The following is a 21,330-nucleotide window of genomic DNA, read 5'->3' on the forward strand; positions in this document are numbered from 1 at the left end:
AGTCATACTCAGGCCTGGTCAAGGACTTTACCCTCTCAATTATCTTTTCTCTGTCTCTTTCTCTTTCATGGCTTCATGGTCTGTGTCTCTGTGTCTCATTCTTGACTTAAGCTATTTTTTTTTACATCCCTGGGCTGCTACCAGTGAGATAAGAAATAATCCCCTTTGTATTATTGGGTTAGGTCACCACAGTGTGTATAGTATGTACTCATGATTGTGTACATACAGTATTACGTTATTGTTACTGTTGATTTTCCAGACAAATATTGTGATTGTGATTTAAATTGCGATTATTTTCCAAACATTAAACTACAGGCCTGTATTTGTGAAGCACGTTATCTTAAAGCGAAAAGATAAGATTTCTGCTTGTTGTCGGTCCTTCCAGTGTTTTGCTTTAATCCAGAGAGTCACAGATAAGTAATCTTCTAGATTTAGCTAGTGCTCTGTAGGGAAATTGACCAATTTAGCTTGTGATAAAAGCAACAAACCTCTGGTAAGTTCTGCATTGTTGCTGCTTCAGCTAATGTTAGCTAACCTCAGCATCACAGACTGACAGGACAGACTGTGTCACAGCTCTGAATGCTGGAGGTCTAAATTCAGAGGTTTTAACGTTATCCTCTAAGCTCAAAACAATAGAGTGCTGCAGGGATGAGGGTATTTTTGTAGGCCAGGCCGGAAGTTAGCATCACCCTGGGCCCCCTCGACAAAAAGCCAATGGGATTTTTGGTTTATGATGCTTTGCATTTCATTCAGCATGATAATCTTCACAAATGAACACCACTTTTATGATACATACAATATAATACCCAGAAGTAAAGAGCTAATGTTAGGCTATAAACAAACTTGTTAGAAACTGGCCTTTTCTAAGAGATGCTTAAAGACATCACGACTGGGGTGTTTACTGATGTATTCTACGTTGTGCATAAAATGTGAAAATGTCTTCAGCCTGTGTTAACCAAAGACCTTATTTCAGGGATCTTACCAAGAACCCATTAAAAAAAAACATAGACTCCGGGCTTGGGGGAACCAGAAGTGCTAAAATGCTAAATTATTTCCTAAAGTTTTAAACAATACTAATAATACATTTTATTTATAGGCGCCTTCCAAGGCACTCAAGGACACCTTACAATGCATAATAAAAGAAAGCTAGTACAAGGCATAAAATGCAAAATAATCAAGTATGGCATTCAATACAGAATAAATTAGAATACATTTTAGGGCACGTTTACACTTGTTAGCTAAAGAGCTGCCTGCAAGCTACCTCTCTGACACTGACCTAATGTGATCACCAATATCTTTTAAAGATGCGTCAAAATAGAAAATTCCTCTTCTGACCAATATTTTGTATATTTACAAGATTAATTTTTCAGTTGCTTTGCCAACTCACATAATTAATGTTAGTTAGCTATTAGTTAGTTGGCTATCACTTTCCACGTTAACAACAGAAATTCATTATCAAAAAAAGTAGTGCTTATTATTTCAAATTTAAATGTTGAAATTGCTATATTGAAATAAAAACGATTAATCATTCAGCCACTTTAAGTTATTTAGAGGTTCCCTGTGGACTTGTAAACAAACAAAAGTTATGTTTACATTCTGCATGTACAGCTGAGGTCTAACAAACATGTTGAGTGCATTTCCTTCCTCATTTGTGACACTGACATTTGCAAAGCAGATTTTTTTGAAAATATCTTAAATCATGCATTGTTTACATCCATGTTTGCTAGAAAGCTGTTGGCACACTGATGGCACCAACTGTTGATCACAGCTATAACCTGAGACCAATGGCAGATATCTTAGATCCACTCATCAAAACACTACTCCATAGAACTAACGGAAATCAAGGTTAAAGGTTATGGGCTATCGAATGAATATAGTCTGTGATGGACCATTTGAGCTAGAACATATGTGTGCATGTTGCTGCATGAGTGCATGTGTTTGTGTGCACTCTAATATGAATGTAGCATATGTGATCTATATTTACCATATTTCTACTTGATGATGTAAGTTTGTGTCCCAGTGTGCCAATATCTGTGTGTGTTGTTATGCGAGTGTCTCAGGAACGCTGGTAGCCCCCCCCGCCCTGCTGAAAACCCAGTTCCCGGTCTTCATGGGAAATCAATTTGTCCCACTTTCTACGTGGCCAGCCTTTATATGCTTCACTTCCTCCTACAGCTGTCACCCAGTGTATACAGAGTCATTGCCTCCATTTACCCAGCACAACACGCACACAAACACACACACACGCTGAGCTAAATCAAACACATATCAGCTACATGCATATTCATTCACTGTACCCGACACTTCAGCTGACGAGTAAATTAGGGAGCGGTAGAAGGGCGGTACAGATGAGGCAACTCAAGGTGGCAAGTGTGTGAATCTGTGTGGTATAGGAGAGTGGAAAAATGGAAATTGTGTGTGTGTGTGTGTGTGTGTGTGTGTGTGGTGGACAGAGAGAGTGAAAAAGAGATAAAGAAAGAGAGCTAAGTCCTGGAAACTTGGCCAGCAACTCATTAATCGGCAGGTGTGTTTATACCAAAGAGATACTGCTTACAGCACTCACATTCGCACACACACACACTCACTCACACACATTCACACACACTGACAGCCCTGCTGCTCATTCTCATTCAACTCTGCAGCCAGTGTGTCCTTTGTTTCTCATTGTCCTGAGGAGTTTGGAGAGGAAAGACTGTCCACACTGATTGAAAAATGGGAAATTATGCCATCCACCCATCTCTTATCTCGTGGGAACAGAGTTTAACTGCACACTGGAACACACCTGCAGGTGTTTGAGGTTGTATCTGTGTGTTCCTACATGTATATCTTTGATGCTGAATTTTTTTCTTTAAATAACTGAATTTGTGTGTTTTTCAGACTACATTTGTGTGCACTGACCAGTTTGTGTGTATAGAGCCTGTGTCTTTTTGTGTGACTGTGTATCACTGCCTGAATCAGCTGCAGGCTGAGCGGCACCAATCAGGCTCTCTTGGTGGTGTTGGCAGGATTGATGGTAGGAGTATGCATGGTGATGGTGGGGGCAGTGGTGGTGGTGGTGGTGGAGGGTGCAGCCAATCATAATGCTGACTGAAGAATCTAGTAGCATGGATGAATTAATGAGGCATGTGAATACAGGCTGAGCCAGCCAATCATAGCCCTTTAAGAGTTCCTCTGCTGCCGACAAACTGTGACAAACTGCTGGTTATCAATCACACAAATGACACAAACTTCGCCATTCGCACACTCACTGTCCGATCCAGCCTCAGAGCCGCTGTGCTGAGTCATTTGTAACACCACTGTCAAGACTGCTGTAGTTACACCAGTGTCCGACTGCTGTTATTACACTACTGTCAGACTGCTGTTGTTGCTATTTAAAAAACAAGACTATTTCACCAAAAAGAAATTTCAATTAATGATAACATGTTGTTTATTCTCATTCTTTGATGTTACAATTTCACAGTACTTATTTTAAGTGGTATATATTTTTAGTGGAACAATTAGTCTCAGTAGTACTCTGTGTCTGAGGGGAGAAAAACACAAACCCTGATGAGGCAGAGCCGAAACGCGTCACTCTTCTGTTTACTGTGTTGCTGGAGTTTCGACCTCTTTAGACTTTTTCTTTTCTCCATGCACCTTGGAATAAACCCAGTTATTCACCATAATATCTTACAAATGTTTATATGTCCATGTGGTTATGTTGTAAGTGTATGACCCTCTTTATATAGTTCCTTCCCTCTTTAGGGAAGGAAAATCTGTCACACGCATCCTTTGGTGCGTGTAACTGTCTCTTTCACATAATGCTCTATCTGTTGAAATCTACTCTGCACTCTGATTTTGAGGATTGATGCCTGCATTTAAAGGAATAGTTTGACATTTTGGGAATTCATTTATTTGCCCTCTTGACAAGAGTTAGACGAGAAGATTGACACCACTCTCATGGTAAATTGTACGGTGAATTTCTTTAAGCCACTTTTTGAACTGCCTGCATAGTTTTCAATTTTACATAAAGCTTCCTCTACACAAACATCAGAATCTCCCTTACCAGCAGTCACCTCTATTATATCTGTGCTGTTGGATTGTGTGTGAGCTATCAAATTGTTCATCATTATATGAATCATCATTTTCTAACGACGCGTTCTTTCACCCCCGTGGCCGGCACTGGATGCAACATTACAGGAAAAGTAGAAGCCAAATAGCAGTAAAACTCCCCAACATATTGACCTAACTGCTAGAGCTTGGAGGATTTAGAGCCAAACACATAAATCCATTCCATCATTAATGAAGGAATGAATGGGATGTCCTGAGGGGAGCAGTATGGCAGCACCGGCCCTTTCCATCTGTCTTCCTCTACATAGCCTTGCAACTCACTGAGAATCTGTCTATTTGCTGATTTCTTTTTTTTTTTCCTTTCTACACTTTTGCTTTTAACTCGAGCTCCAAACATACTAATTTCCCTTTCTGCCTCAGTTCACCCCAAATCACCAGATTCTTTGGTTTCTGCTGACACACATCTTGACAGCCTGCGTGTATCCACAATAAAACATCCATTATCCTCAGCCGCAGCCTGTCCTTCGCATTTCCCTCTGTCGTCTTTGACCTCATCACTCAGATGTGTGGACAAACTGGAAAGGTGGGTTAGGGCCCAGTGATATTAATAGCCTCAACTTCATGAATCTTTCAGGCTCAATCATAAGAGCTGATGTGAGATGAGTATGTCCCAGGCGATGAATTAGCAAATACAGAGCGTTTCTCTTAGCCCCTTTAAACATGAGTCATGCATTAGCTCTTCATATAGTCTTGAGTATATATTGGTTTATATAAGGCAGACCGGTGTGTGTGAAAGTGTGAGTGTGTGTGGGAGGCCAGGTGTGTGTGAGAGGAAGAGAGTTATTAAAAAAAAAAAGTTAAAAAAAAAAAAGTAAAAAGGAGAATATATTTTGTGCACCCTTTTATGCACACCCTTGTGAGCATATTTGGGAATGTGAGTATGCAGGTGAGTGAGCGTGTGAGCTTGAATAAGTTTCATTTTATGCATGAGTACAGAGGCATTTCTGTATGAATAATTGTATTGGCCTTTGACAGGAAAATACAGAGCAAGAGACAGAGAAAGAAACAGAAGCACGGAGCCAGAGAGGGGGGGTGATGGGGGAGGTTAGAGGTTGCGGGGTGAGTAAGGAAGTGTGGCAGGAAATGAAATGTGTTATTTGGGAGAAATGCTGGGGGGCTACAGGCTTGTTTTCACCCCTATCTCTGCACTGCGGAGCAATTTCAATTCAGCGCTATACAGTAGGTCTTGCCAAAGAGCAATGTGCTAAAGGGGTGAGGGGAGGATGACAGGAGGGCAGGGAGATGGAGTGGGCAGGAGAGAGGAAATAAAAATGAGAAGAAGAGTGATAGAAGGGGGGGGACAAAGAAAATTAGACACAAAGGAGAAATGGGGGAATTAATAAAGGAGGAGCGTGGGTCGCTTTGCCATCAGTCAGAAACGGTCACGTTTCTGCAGCTGGGGCAGTCATAGGCGGCGCTCGTCCCCCTTGAGTGCAGTGTGAAAGGTCTGAAAAGTCTGAAAAATGAGGAGAAGGGATGAAAGAGGAACAACAGGGGTAAAGATATGAAGATGCCGTCAGAGAAATAAACGTAAGTAAAAGAAAAAAAAAATCACATTTAATAAAAAGTGGAGAGGAAGGAAGAGGGAGAGAAGACCCAGATCTAATCACCATGATTGGAAATGAGGTGAGAGAGAGTGGGGAGGTGCAAAATAAAATAAAAAAATCTGATGTGCTTCCTGTCGAGCTGGAAAACAACTCGAGGACATTGCCGTGTGCCCTGATACTACAGAGGATGCGAGAATCTATTCAATTTATTTTGCTGAAATTGACCAGGGACTTTTTCCAACCACCTTTGAATCAGACTGAATGTTACTGTTAGATGATGATGGGACTGTGTAAGTTTGTGTGGCTGTGTTACGACCACCTGCACTCTGGGGCTGTTGGAGAGCAGAGGAGAAATAAAAGAGGAATACTGATGAGGAGAATAAGGAGGAGGAAAAAAAGAAAAGAAAAAGAAAACGTGACACAGTCCTTGGAGCGTGTCATTTTGGCCAAATTGTTGAGCCTCTCTGAAGCAGCTCAGGTTATGTCCTCTAATTCATCATGCAAACGACAGAGAAAATGAAGGAGGGGAATCCACACAGTGCCGTGGGAAAGATGAGTGGAGGGGAAGAAAGGGGACAGGGGTTGAAAGACAGGAAGAGAGAATAGTGTGATCAGGGTAATTTCCTCCTCTTAAATAGACTAATTTACCGTCTTGACCTGACAACACATTCTGCATGTGAAATCCAAAAAAAGACACACTTCACCTACCAGCGATTAGTTTTGATTTTGCTGTTAAAAGCAAAGAAGAAAACACTCCACTTGAGCTTCTGTCTCAGGTTTTTGGCTGATCCAGATGCATATGAATGGCTGGCAGCACAAAATGATTTACCTGTCTGCTCTCTCTGTCTCCTGACTGATGGGTTGATTGGGGTCTTTCTGAGGAACAAACAGCAGTGGACCCCAAAATAATTGGCCTACCTCCTGCTCCATTTAGAATCCCTGTGATTTGTTGACATGTGTCCACAGATAGACTGAGGCAGGTTAATATGTTTCCTCTACAACAAACCACATTTGAACTAAACAGGAATAGCTGCGGCTGTCAAAATGAATGAGATTTCATTTTTACGAGTCCACAAAGGAAGAAAGAGACGGACAATATAAATGGAAAACAAGAACGTATCTTAACCTTTAAAACAATCACTCACTTCAAGCGACCTCATCACTCTCTCATCTCTGCAGGTTCTCAATCTAAATAAAACTAAAAACATTGTACTGAAATCCATTTTTAACCCTGTTGTATCAAACTGTTTACTGCGGACACGGGCCTCAAGAAAGGGAAATGTGTGGGTGTTCATGTTCCCTCATTAATTTAACTGACATGCCAATAATATGCTGAGTTGACCTGACTATCCATGTGTGGGGAGCAGTCACACAGGAGGATGGAGAAAAAGCTATATAGTTGACAAAACAATCTCAACTCAAGGTCCGCTTACGTTCTTTTTGCAGCCCCTCCAACTGTATCAGTCCTCATCAGCAGGCCGATGTCGCTCAGTAGACGTTCAAACTCACTTCTCAAATATTTTACACATACACTGATTTAACTTGGCAGCTGAACAGACTCAATCAGCTGGTGAGGATCATGTGGCTGAGAGCTTCAAAACAAGCAAATAAGTTGACCTTGAGCTGAGATTGTTTTATCAACTATTGTTTTTAAAATCATGATTGAACTGTGATCTGTTGGGGTATGTGGATTAACACGGGACTAGTGACTTTTTGAGTTATTAGAGTTTGTTGATGAGTTTGTTTGGTCGGCAGTGAGTCAGGCACGAAGAACAACGTTGCCCTGGTGCTGGTTCACTCAAAGCATTTACGTTATCAGTTACAGAGTGTTTTGGTGAAAAAAAGCCTGGTGTACTGGGGAAAAGCTGTGCAACATTTTTTCATTTTTATTGACTTAAACTGATCAGCATCCAGCTGTGTGTTTGTTACCACTATGAAGAATTAGTTTCACTAGTGTCAGTCAAAATGTCAACAGTGACAAAGCCCTGATTACTGGCAAATTGGTGAATTTTCTAATGAAAGAACAGTAGACATTTTGACTTGTCATATTAGGAAAAGCACAGGCGACGCTAATAACATTAACAATGGATTTTCAGTTTGCACCTGTGTTTTTTGTGCTGTGACAATCTCATATTAAGGCCTTTGTTTTAAGTTCACTGTATTGAAACATTTTTACTTGAGCTAATGCCATACATGTGTAGTTTTAGCAAGAAAAGTTTCCAATGTGAGAAGAGAAAGAAATGTATATGTTGTCCTGGTTACGTGCTGTTAGTGCTGTTTCCCTATGTTGCACTATATGCTTTTGCATACATGGGTTGCTTGATATGGATTTCACAGGTTTGAGTGTTACTGTGATTGGGTTGCACAGGCTTTGTACACCATCACAGGTGTTTCCAATTGGATGATTCAAGTTCAAGGTGGGTGGAGAATTGGGAAAAAAACGTGTGGGAATTACACAATATCTACCATTTTCTATGTACTAATAGGTAACAAGTTCTGTGTACTAATATGAATGTCAGCTGTCCCAACTTAATGAGTTCAGCAAAACTAAGTGAAAAGTGAGACAGCAGGCACAGTCTGTACACTCACACAGTCCTGAACACCTGAACAGAGGTCTAATCAGACAAAAGAAGTGGCAACACCAGTGTGTAAGAGTTTTAAAGGATGAAAGGATGAAGCCTTTTTTTTTTCCTTACTTGCATGTCACTGCTTATCTGTGTTTTTGTGTAAACCAAAAGAAGGATTAGAGTCATTAAGGCTGAGATATATGACTATTTTATCTGGACGTAATCAGTCGAGTAAAATCCCCCAGGGGGGCTTTTTTCCTTCTTCTTTGTTTTTGTTTTATTCTCTCATATCTGTGAACAAATGTTCATTCCAGTTTGGGTGAAAGAAAATATAATTTATTATTGTATCTCAACACAGAGCCATCAATCTGACAGGCTGGGTTGTGCTTCATTAATTACTTATTCTGCTGCAGGATTCAGACTTTACCAAGTGGTTGTAATGATCAAAGGGAAAGTAGAACCGAGGGCCGGGCAATCTGGCCAAAGTTCATATGATAATCTATTTTGATAGAATCAATCCGCGATCTGAATTGCGATGTACTTGAACTCGTGTGATCACATGAATGGTTTTGCATACGGTTGCCTGGACACCAAGCCTGTCACTTCAACTGAAGGCTAAAGGCCTAACACACAAATCTCTGCAGTCTCTTTTTGCTCTGACTGGAAGTTGCGATTCATAACTTTTCGCTGCTTTGACGGTTCTTTCAGATGTTTGTCCGCTCGGCTGTTCTTCGCTCACAACGCTGACCTTTGTTTACAAATTGTGTCACAACCAATCACAGTTTTTGCTTAGTTCATATAGAGAATTAATCTGGACAGCACTGTTATTTATTTATGAGAAGCTACTGTATATGTAAGTACTTTAATTTGAAAGTTCAGTCGCTGCTTTGACTCATCCTGCCTCGTGTCTGCAGGCAGGTCTTTCGTCCGGGGGATGGACTGCAACTTCATCTTCAGCTCTGGTTGCTACGTAAAAAAAAGTTTTCTTTTCTTGACACTTATTTGACCTCGATGGAGAAGGAGAATTCATAAAGACAACTGCAGTATGGAGAGAGTCCAACTGCACTTACATGTTTTTTTTTTTTATTTTTTTTTTTAAAACAACTATTTATAACACAAGGACGATAAACACTCCTTTCCTAACCACAAAAACAAAGCAAACAGGATTGAAATGTTGGAACAAGATAACATGAAAGGAATATACAACTAGAGAAAGTTAAGCCATTAAAATAATAATTAAATTTAAAAAAAAGGAACCGAGTGAGAGGCCAGAATAAATTACTTCAGACAAAAGACATAAGTATATTGAGTTTTGACATTTTTGTACATTTGTTAAGAAGAGAAAATTACATTTTTAGAGCATTCCACAATGTGGGTATTTAGTCAAATGACATTTACGTATATAGTATTTTGTTACGATGGTCTTGTTGTTAATTATAAATTCACTATGCCTGTTCAACAAGATGATTCCTAAGTGGATATGAAAGAGAGGAAATCTATATTTATGGATTTGGAGCTCAGCCAATTATGCAAAGATTGGGATTGCAAGTTTCGGAGCATATCACAAGCATAAAATAGGTGCTCTGCTGCTTGTACACTTACATGGGTCTGCTGTGGTGAAACTACATTGGTGCATTACTGGAAATGCTTCTGCGGCAAGAAATCGGTGTTCCTTCCGTAAAGGAAGGTCCCTAATATCCTAAGCTAAAGGAGATATGATGGGAAGTATTGAAGCTCCTTGTTCTGTTGTTCTGCTCAGGTGGAAAACTGGCACATGTGCCACTATGCCAAGCTCGCCGAGGCTGCAGAGCAGAACAAGGACTGCCACTGCCAGCTTCAGTTAGCGGATTAGCTGTTGTTAACAATGGTCTGGTTAGCAACGACTGAACTTTCAAAGTTAAATATCTAAATGTAACACAATTTATCTGAAAAGCAGATCATACGCTGAAGGAAGTCCTCGATATTAGATCATCAGATCGCCCTCCCCTAGAACAACCTAGTGTAGATTTCTGACATGAGGGTTACACATAATTGTTCATGTGTCTTAATGACACCTTTGAATGAGACAGGATAAAGTAAAGAATACAGACGAGGTGAAGAACTTTCTAAAGATGAGGAATGCTAACACTGAGATGTCCACACCAGCTTCTCTCTCTCTCTCACCCTCATAAATATTAACTAAAGACCCATAGTAGAAACACAAGCCATCAATAATGCAGCTCCCAAAAATGCTTCTTCCCAAATAATTGCAGCTGTAAGCCAAGTCCTGGAGACAGCCTCTAAGGTGTGCTGCAGCTGTGGTGCCACTGCCTCATTTTGCCTCAATAATCCTCTCACATGGAGAGCAGAGGCAGTGCAGGGAATACTGGTCAATATGCCTCTCTGGCTATAATGGGGCTGTGGTGGCTGTATCTAAACTTGTTTACAATTGGAAGAGAAAGAAAGAGGCCCTCAATAAGCTGCTCAACTGAAAATGATGAACTGAAGGAAATGAGAGCTGTGGGTGTGAAAGATTAGAGCATACATTTTTTACAGCCTAATTCCTCCAGAACAGCACTGTGTTGTGTGGGTTAAATTGTGGTCAAGCGTTTGCTGCAATTAACCTTTCTGCCTTTGGCTGTAATTAATATTAAAATCATCAGATATGCAGCTATTTAGGAAAATAATCAACATCACAACACATTAGTAACACCGGGAAAGGCAATTAAAGACTCTAACAATAAAAGTTGAAAATGAAAATCAGGTTGGCCTCAAAACCCAACAATGGCTTATTGACATGATACATTCGCAAGACGTTGGATTTCGGTGACTTAACAACAAAACTTAAAACCAACAAAATATCAAAGTCGGCTAACGTCAGCATTTTACGTCAAATTGGCGTTGGTTTTGGACGTTGTCTTGACATTGAATTTTAACAACCTGATGTCACAACCTACATTCAACCAAATATCAGTATGTCTAAACATGTTGGTGGCTTGCTGCTTGCCTGTAGGGGACGACACATGAGCGCAGAACTAATCAGTAAATAACAGATCATTTACGAATGTGCTCCTCCCAATATTTTGGCTGAAATGTAACAATTCATTCTGATTGTCTCTCAAAGCTTTAAGTTTTGTCCACAGGAGAATCCCCAACCAGAGCGACTGCAGCAAATAATTACAAATTACATGCGTGTGTGTGTGTGTGTGTGTGTGTAATTCATGCAGTTGCATGCATTTGTCACAATTGATCCGATGCTAAAATGTTGATTGATCTCCAACGTCGTTTATGCACAGACACACCTAAATGTTGAATAATATGTTTTTTTGGGTAGAAGTGTTAAAGGTTATTGATAATCAAGCCCAGGACAATATGCCTCTTTTGACCATTGACCCCTGATCTTTGACCTTTTTTCCATAAGTAATGACCCTTAAAACCTCAGCTCGTAATGTTGTCTTTTGTATGCATGAATGTGGAACACACACAGCTTGGAAAATAGGACTAACACAGGATTCAATTTGCTCTGTGTTTTTCTTTTTTTTTTTTCTAATTCTGATGCGGTATCTTGTTTCATAAGTGTTTACACTTGATCATCATAGTGATTTCACTCAGAAAAACATCACATATTTAATCAGAGGAACTGAATGACCCTTCTTCTCCAAGGCTTTAAATACAGCAAATGGAGCTCGATGCTCAAAACAAGTCGTGTTAAAAGAAGAAAACTGCCGTAAGAAACACAAGCCTCAGCCAAAAATGTAAGACTAGAGTTTTAAACGCCCACAATTCACCACAAAATAGTGCATCTTATGTATGTGAGCTAATATTTACTATGCTTCAACCCACGGGTCTTTGGCCAGAGCCCAGAATCAATGTGCCAGGCTGAACGCTGTCAACAACAACTTTGCACCAACTGAGATGTGTTCAAGCTCCATCAAACCCTGTGGGGTACATGTCGTTGAATTTCTACAAGTTTCATTCAGAGGCAGAAAGTCACTTTGATATTTTTTGCCAATGCCGCATCTACTTCTGCTTTTCTTTATTTTTCTGTCTTCCCTCATCCACAGCGGCATGTGTCGCTGCTCCAGCACTTTAATCAGCTACGCCACCCCTCACTGAGCTCATAGCTCCTCTGTGGCCCATGTGTCCTTGCATGTCTTTATCACACACACACACACATACACAAACACGCACACACAAACACCTAAAGGAGTACACAGCCATTTTGTGACAGCCACATTCCCCCCTCACACAGCTGAGTGGAAGGATGAGAAGCCTACGACTCTTGGGGCGGAAGGTGAAGACATACACCACACTCACGTAGAAACCCACACACACAGCTGAGCACATACAGCCCATATTCAGCAGTGTCTGTCACAACTGACTGACTTGCAGCATATGGATATTCCCCGTTCGCTTTCAGTCAGGGATCTTGATCCAAAACTGCTGAACCTGACAGGAAAGCTCCTCTTTGCTTTGAGTGCACTGTGATTGGATCCAGGGCCCTACTAAAAAATAAGAAAACAAAGCCCACAGAGGGAAACTAGCTGGCATCTTTCTCCTGAATTCACTGCACAGAAGAGTACATATGCTGAATGTTATCTCAGCATATGTCCGTCTCTCTTTCCCTTATGCCACAGTGACACAATATCTATCTGCAGCTGCTGACCTCTGAGGTTTCTCTCGCTCAGACCTGACCTGGCAGTAACTCACCGATCTCGCAGCTCTCCCCGGAGAAGCCCTGAGGACAGTAGCAGCTATAGCCGTCACCTTCCTGCAGGCAGCTCCCTCCGTGGAGACAGGGGTTGGTCTGGCAAGGGTTATTCTCCACTGTAAAGAGATACATAGAGAGTGGAGGAGGGTTAACTGACAAATGTAGATTTATAATCTATTTTCTACAGAGAAAGAACATTACGAAAGTGCCTGCAATGTTAAAAAACTATGGCAGGCAATGAGACAGTATTATGCCCCTCTCTTTGTCCTTACATAACCTTTCTCCTCGCTGCTGTCAGTCAGAGACGGAGGAAGAGTAGAGTGGGCAGACAGAGCGTAAACTTATCCCTGTCTCTATGACTTTCTACAGGGTGACAGATTGGCTGTTGTTGCATCTGTCGCGCCCCTGTTTATCATGACTGATGCTCGCCAGGCGAAGGACAATGTGCTGAGTCGACCACCTACTGCCGTTCTCCTGCCTCTCATCCCAGGTCCTACTGATGAGTCACGGTCCTCATAAATTAGCTGATCATCACCCAGTCATGCATACTGGTGTGCACCTATTTTTATGGCACATTATCGCGGTGGAGAGGAAGTAATAAACACATTTTATGTTGCAGGGCTATAACTTCATGCCTTTCCCTGGGAAATGTTTTGGCGGATGAATGGTTGATATTGAGAAGATTAAGTCATAATTATTGCTCTTATATTTTAGGATGCGACGGAGGAGGAGGATTTGACAAGGACAGTTAGAGCTCAGAGCAGGCCACTAGTCTGGATTTTTTATTCTAAGTGCAAAGAAGGACTGTGGGGAACTGGCTAGATTAAGTGTCTTTTTATTATCCAATCCTGATAGGATTGCAGCCCCTGACACAATCTGTCAGGCTATCTAATACACTGCATCTTCTCCATAATAACAGCCAGACTCACTTAATCATGTATGAGCAGGAAGATGTTGTGCAGAACACAGAGTGCAGTTCCCTTGGAAGTCTGGGAATACTCTCATTTATATGTGTGTGTGGGTGTTTATGCGTGTATTTGTCTGCAAGCATATGTGTGCGCATTTCTGGATGTTTGTTTGACCCTGACTCATTGCATGCTGGTGAGATATAACGTGAGTGTATGTTCAATTTCCTGTGAAACAGGGTGATGGACTCCCACCGCTGCAGACAGGCTGATGTTGATACACTGGGCAGGGAAGATGATGGAAAGGCTGCCTTTGAAAATACATAAAAGTGATTCGCTGAATGAGGAAAACCATTAGAGACAGGCTCATTTCTTAAATCAACAGTGGAGAGGGAAAAAAACCCAACATTGCACGTGATCTGAAAACATAACATTGCTTAAAGGTTAATGATATACTGATGGAAAAGGTAAAATCTGCAGGTGCTGAGCAGCGCATGACATGTAAAATAAAAAACGTACACTGAACATGGTCAATGTGAGCGCCTGGTTGGGTCTAAAAATGTCAGGTAATGGAAGAGATGAAATGGAGGAGAGAGGTGAAGGGAAGGAGCTGTTGGAGTCATTACCCATCCATCCATCCTCTTAGTAAGAGTCAATAATGTTTCGAAATTCAGCCATCAAACTACGGCAGAAAAACATTATGAGAAATAAATTTTTTATATGTTAAATTATTAGTGTTTGGGAATAAAGATGCCAAAGGTTGTGAAGCTGCTACCTTAACTACGTTTCCCAGTTGCATTAGGGTACCATAACAAATAATCATGTAATGTGTCTAGAAGCAACAAAATGCTACATCCACACCAACCTCTGCCCAAACATATCACTAACCAGAGCCTGTTGCTTTTTGTGATGCCTATCCTCCGCCCAACCTCACCCCCACCCAAGCCAGTTCTCAGTGCAATGCCTGACCATAACTTAACCTGAGCCTTCACCCCAACCATGGAAGGCAAGACTAAGAGAATAAGGAGAATAAGACTTTGACTTTCTGCTCCGCTCTCTCTGCCTCCAACTGCAGGTGAGGCCAATCAGTCAGACTTTAAGAGCCAAGAATTGTTCTCAAAAAGCCACGTCACATCACATCATGCACATTCACCCTTCGATTGGTTTTTAATGATGCTGCTGTTTAAAAGTCATTTAATTGACTTCTGACAACAGTCAGAGGTGAAACTTTACTGAAACGATGGGCAACTTCGAAGCGTACTGCATCAGCAACAAATCTCTTCATGGTTGACAGGAGTGGGAGGTAGGAGGAGTCTGCAGGCCAATGTTATGACAGCACTCACTGAAGAAGGAAGGTGCTACAGTGAGAGACAACACTGCCCAATATTATTCATAACCAGAATCAACAGTTCAATCATAAAATCTTAAAAAAACAACAACATGGTTCAGCTGTGTTTAGTGTGTATATCCACAAAGCTTCTCTCCTCAATAGTTTGTTGACCATCTCTCTGGGAAGGAGAAATTCTTTTAATGCCCAAGAATTTGAGCAATGCAGTAGATCCATGATTTGCTTGAGCAAAGTTTCTAATGCAGTCCATATTCTCATTCTGAATAGCAGCTTTGTGTTCGGCAATAACGGTGGGTTCAGTGACCGCATCTGTAAAATCTGGAGACTGGAGCTGACAACCAGGTAGTTTTTTTCGGGGGGCCTCATCACAGTGAAACATAACATTACCTGCTTATTGTGTAATATAATTGTGAGCCATTCCTTTATCAGTGAAGTGTATGGAGGTGCACTGCACTGGTCTGACAACCTGAATAATTTGTTTTGAGGTTAATTACACCACAAAGTATGTAACTGCATCTATGTATTACATTACTTAACAGTACATGTCTTTCGGTGTGATATAACTTTGTTGTATTAGGCACTGAGTAGCTTGTATTGAAGCTTGTTACTTCCAACAAAAGTGTAGTGTTCCTGTAGCTTAACCACCAATGAAGAGTAGCCTGGAGCTTCACTGGCCACAGTTTCAAAGAAGCTTCTCCAATGCTCTAAATTATGATAATTCATGATGTTAATCTGTTTCCAACACCATAGAAAAGACCCAATGTGATATGACTTTCACTGTTCATTATAATTGTTGCTTCTATGTTGTTAAAGTTTGCTCAAATTATTGTTTTTCTGTTGCCACATTTTGCTCTGCACTCTGACGTCACATCAAGCATGGGTGATTTCGGGGGGTGGGGGTATTATCAGCAAGTACTTTAGCAATTAAATTAGGTGATGTGACGTGAAAAGCCATTTGACTCAAACTTCGACTACGCTCACTCAGAGTGACATGTCCAAAACGTCAAAAATGTTGCACTTCTGTAGAATAAACTTTTCAAGGTGGCTTCAGCCTCACTTTTCTATAAAAATGCCAACAGTACCTTCAATTCCAAGTGGTCGGTTTTGTCTAATCCACTGTGAAATTCAACGTCTTTGTTGAAAGATCAAGGTGACATTTTATAAAATAATTTGAAATTGTGCGTGTGTGTCTGTCTGTGTGTGTGTGTGTGTGTGTATGTGTGTGTGTGTGTGAACAGCTAAAAAGGTAGCTAGCCTAGATTAGCAGGGTCACATACTTGCTGTCTAAATCTAATATAGACAAGAGCACTAAGAAAGCTGGAGGAACTAACTTTGTAAATACTGCAGTTTCCCCTTGTGTGAACATTTTCCAAAAGTAGAGTGCAGAATCTCTCGTTCTCTTTTTTAGGTCTCATTTAAGTTCTATGCCATTGATTTTTTTGGCGTAAAATAATCAGCCTAGAAAGGTGTAAAATGAAGACATTACAACCCTTCTGTCTGCTACACCGTTTTCTAGCCAGCCTGAAAACATTGAAGCCTTTTTTCTCAACTTGTTGTTAATTTGAAAATTTGTGAAGGTCATAGAAATTTGTCAGAACAAATTTGTTCATGTACAAAAGACAGCATGCTTGCAAACTGGTTAATGCACAATATATACTGTGTTGATTTAGCAGCATTTAAGGTTTAATGGCTCCCTCCTTGGTTACAGGTGCTTGCCATTAAAACCAGTTGTGTTTAAAAGCCCAAGGCAAAACAGAGAGGGGAATTTTTATTATCACCAAGCCTTTCAAAAATGCAAAACTGTTTGCATGAAGATCTACAAGAAAAAAACAGTGCTGACACTAACCCGAGGCAGAGAGGAAACCAAATACACACAGCAGATCTGTCCTGTTTAAAAGCAGGAAAAAAAAAACAAGGCTATGGACATCTTCTTATAATGACCACCCAGTGGACATGTATCACAGTGGGCATTTTGGGATGTCATATCAGGAGATGCACAGGTGTTACCACCAGCATCACAGTATATATCATTATATTCAATATAGGTGAGCTACTTCCAGGGTGCTGGTATTGTGCATGCTCGCTCATTGTCAGGGCTTACTGGGACACTTAATGGAACTGAGCCATTGCTAATGAAATTTATATCACCTGTGCTTTTCCTGCTACAGTACAACCTATCAAACATAAGTTTACAGCCATGCAAGCAGCACTGTGAGGCTTTACCTAGGCATAGTAGCGCCTTGAGCTAAATGCTGAGTTTAGCAATCACACAACAATGCTAACGAGTTGTTTAACACATCTAATGTTTACCTTATTTACCTTATCTATAATGTTTCTCTTCAAAAATGCTGAAGCTTGTTAGCATGCTAGGTAACACTAAACACAAAGTATGGTAAATATATCAGTAAACAAAATATTTGACGAATTAGATGGAAGGTCAGGGGATGACCAAAGATATTACAAGTCGACATAAACATAGATGTCTGAACTTAATTTCACAGCTGTGCATAAAATATCTGAACCACAAATGTCAACGTCATGGTTGCGCTAGAAGGAAAATCAGGACCAAAGTTATTAGAATTTATCCTTTGGGAACTGTGAATGTAAAACATTAATGCCGATCCATCCAGTAGTTATTGAGACATTTTAGTGTTGGACTGATTTGACCGACCGAATGAAATATGCTGAGGCAAAGATTGAACTGCCTGAGGCAAGAGTTCTGTTAAAAATACTAAAATTTTATTGGTTTTCTTCAAAATACCAATATATTTGTTTTTTTTTTTAAAAAAAAAAGGTTACATAAAGTTAGGAACATCTCACAACGTACGTGTGAGCTTTATAAACCCCTCCCTATGCATTTATCTGCCTGAGACACACTTGTACTGTCAAAAGATAAGTCTGACATCTGAGTATCTCTGCATGCAGTTATGGTATTAAATCTCAGCCACACAAACGTCTATCCACTCTGAGACACAGCTCAGGCGGACATGTATCTGCTGTGGTGGAAAAAGCAGTGATGCACACAGTGTAACTGACAGCTAAGGACCGCGTCATCTAGTAGCCTTAGCGAGGAGGGCTTCAGGGGCCAAAAAGGTGAACTTATCATGACCATTCCCCCAGTCAATCACACCGCAGAGAGTGACACTGTAGCTCCACTTCCTGTTGATATCTGCATCAATACTGCACATGGGTTTTCTTTGCCATCATGAAGAATGAGAGTGACTCATCTTAGTAAGTGGATGTCATTGCCAACTAATAGGGGGAAGTTTGGAGCAAAGCTAGTTCATGATAACCGTGTTTATACATGTGTATGGGCAGGCACGCACTGAATGCATTAAAAGCCCTAAAAGTGTTTTCCTATTGGTCCATTTTCACCACTAAAGACACTGTTTATTGACATATTTTGACCAGTTCCAGCAAATTTACTTTAATAATGAGTTGAAAAGGACTTTTCCTCAGCTACCATCTACCAGCACTGATAAATGTTGACTGAGCTGTCTGCAGTAATACAAAGTGCTGAGCTGTAGCAGAATAGGACATTGATCCAATCATCAGACAATTAGCAAAGACATGTTACACACAAATGAGACTGTGTTCTCTACCATCTGTCTGCAAACACAGGCCTGCTCACTTAGCAGTATCATCATATGTGCAGCACACAGAAAAGACGGAGGGGTTATGGACTGTGTGACTACAACAACATCTTTCTGCATTTTCTGGATTTTCTGCATGAACGGATGAATCAGCCATTAGCAGGTAACTTAACACGTAACTTAAAACGGGATGTGACGGGGGCTGTTACTTTTGTGGATGACATTTGACATTTTGCTGCTAATTAGGAATGTTTGTGAACATGATCACTAAATAAAAATTAATATGCAAGTGAGAAACATAAAAAAGTGTGAAAGAGGGAAAGAAAGAGGAAGGAGATAGAGAACTTGCATGCTCCATGGGAAAGAGGGGAGGAGAGGATACAAATTAAAATTTACTATAGAGAAACACAAGCATAAGAGGAAGAGGTGGACTGAGGAATGAGACAGAGAAAATGTCAGCTAGGGAGGGACAGGAAGTCACAGTGGGAGCTATCATACATTTCCTCCTCTCTTAATGCTCGCTGCTAGCTTATGATTAATTACACGCCGGTCTTAAAATAGGTCGCCTCTTCCATCCCCACTGTGCATCTTTCTTTTTCTGTGTGAAAGACAGAAAGGAAAAGAGAAAGAGAAAAAGTTGGAGTCCAAAAAGAGAGGAGGGAGGGATAAACACAACATGGAGATGGGCAGAACTAAAATGAAGGCTTACAGGGGTTCAGCTTTCAGGGCTGAGGTTTGTGGTGTGGCACGAATTCATATACACTAAGTAGATAAAGTAAAGTCTGCTGAACAGATACTGCAACTTCTCTTCATTCCCATGCAGAATATCTTTAAATATGTTCTTGTGTGTGACATTTTCCTGCTCTATGAGGTCATCTTAAGTTTTTTTCTAAGCCTCTCAGGAGAGAGATTATCTTAGCGTTGTGGCATATTTGGGAATCTACTCCCCGATGTCAACTCGTACATACACCCTGGATTTAGAATGGACCATAAAAGAGGATTGCGATAGCGGAAATGCCTTGAAGTCTGAAGCTGAGTGGTTAGCAATTTCATCTGAATGGAAGCCCACAGAAAAGGTTGTGCTGACAGAAGCACTGACTTCTGCACAAATAAACGTGCGACACACACCCACTCACAACGAAAACTGCACACACACGCACTTACATTTACTGTATATACACCTGCTTATCACCCACCGCGTTGCTGTGCTTAGACTCACTGAACCTTGTAATAGCTTTGCTGAGACAGATCATGCCTCGGCCTGTTCAAGTGTTCCCCCTCTATGAACGTGATAAGCCATCACCTGGGCCCAGCAATAGCTGCCCCGTTAAAATTTAATGCTACAGTACATCCCTAAAAGGCACTGAGGCACACAGAACAGTTAGCACCATATGGATGGCTGCGCTAAACTGCAAAGTACGCTCCTAAATCTAGTCATTGTCGTCATCACTGTAATGTCTCGCTGCGTCTGGAGGGTGAAATATTTAAATTGTCACTTGCAGGATGGCTACAGTGAACATGTGTTTTATTCATTTAGTGATGATGCGGAGCAAGAGAAAACATACATTATGTATCAGTGAAAGTGGCTCTGCCAGCCCTGCATGTCACCTGAACCTGCTTCAACAACACAATCTGGAGCAAAGCTAAATTAAGACCTTTCTGCAGGTAATTCAGTTACTTTAAAAAGGAACAAAGTGCATGAAATGTGACTGAAACTGGAAAATTCTGATTTTTTCGCTACTAGGCTCTTATTTTCCTACATTTGGCCGTAACATCTATCTGATATATTTGTACTGAAATCTGCAAACACAGCGGCACTGCCACAGCAACATCCAACAGGGAAATAAACGAATGGTGGGACGATTGATCAGACGTGAAGTCAGTAATTCTAACAACACATCTACAGCAAGTGCAGTAGGTCAAAGCTGGATGAAGAAGTTGTACAGTAAACTGTTTGGTGGTTAAATAATTTACTGTTTTTTCTTTTGTTTTCTATTTGTCTAATGTGGCTAACCGTTTTTTTTTTTTTTTAAAAGATTCTTTTTTGGAAAATTTGTCTTCACCGGTCAGCTGATAGCACAGAGACAAACGGGACATAAGCGTGAGAGGGGTATGACATTAATAAAGATCCACAGCTGGAATCGAACCAGGGACATTCAGCTGCCATTACACCATAAGCTTGGTTCCTTTATTTGCTTGACTTCTGTTTGAGAGCGTCACCATTTTTTCTCAGCTCATCTCAACAGTGGCAATAATGTTACTGTTAAACATGAGAATGACGATTAAAACCACAAAAAAAATTACTGATGTTAACCACAGGAAAGTGTTGTAACATGAACTCTTCCATGAAGAAACTTACACCCATCCTACAGTTCAGCCAGGTAAAGTGAAGCCAGTGACTCGCTGTAATGACTGTTTGGCCGACGTCTACTGTGAACTCAATGATCTGTATGACCTGATGACTCCAAGTTTCCACCTCTCCCCTGACGGGATGGACAGACCTACGGACAGGACATGTATCAACATGTCCCCAGACAGGCGAGTCACTCACTGCAGATGAGCTACAATTACTG

The 21,330-nt window shown here is 40.8% G+C and overlaps 1 protein-coding gene across 1 annotated transcript in view; it reads right to left on the reverse strand.

Annotated features, from left to right (window-relative positions):
• Positions 1-12,910: 12,910 nt before the first annotated feature.
• Positions 12,911-21,330, reverse strand: part of ncanb (neurocan b) — a gene marked incomplete at its 3' end in the record, with an annotated part of 86,558 nt that continues 78,138 nt past the window's right edge. The window contains exon 10 of the mRNA XM_087173444.1: positions 12,911-13,027. Coding sequence (XP_087029570.1) covers positions 12,911-13,027 — 117 coding nt within the window. The remainder of the gene's footprint in view (positions 13,028-21,330) is intronic.

Source organism: Seriola lalandi, unplaced genomic scaffold, assembly GCF_002814215.2.
Source record: "Seriola lalandi dorsalis isolate HSWRI2012SDOR001 ecotype SW California unplaced genomic scaffold, Sedor1 jcf7180002054224, whole genome shotgun sequence".
NCBI classification, from domain to species: Eukaryota; Metazoa; Chordata; class Actinopteri; order Carangiformes; family Carangidae; genus Seriola; species Seriola lalandi.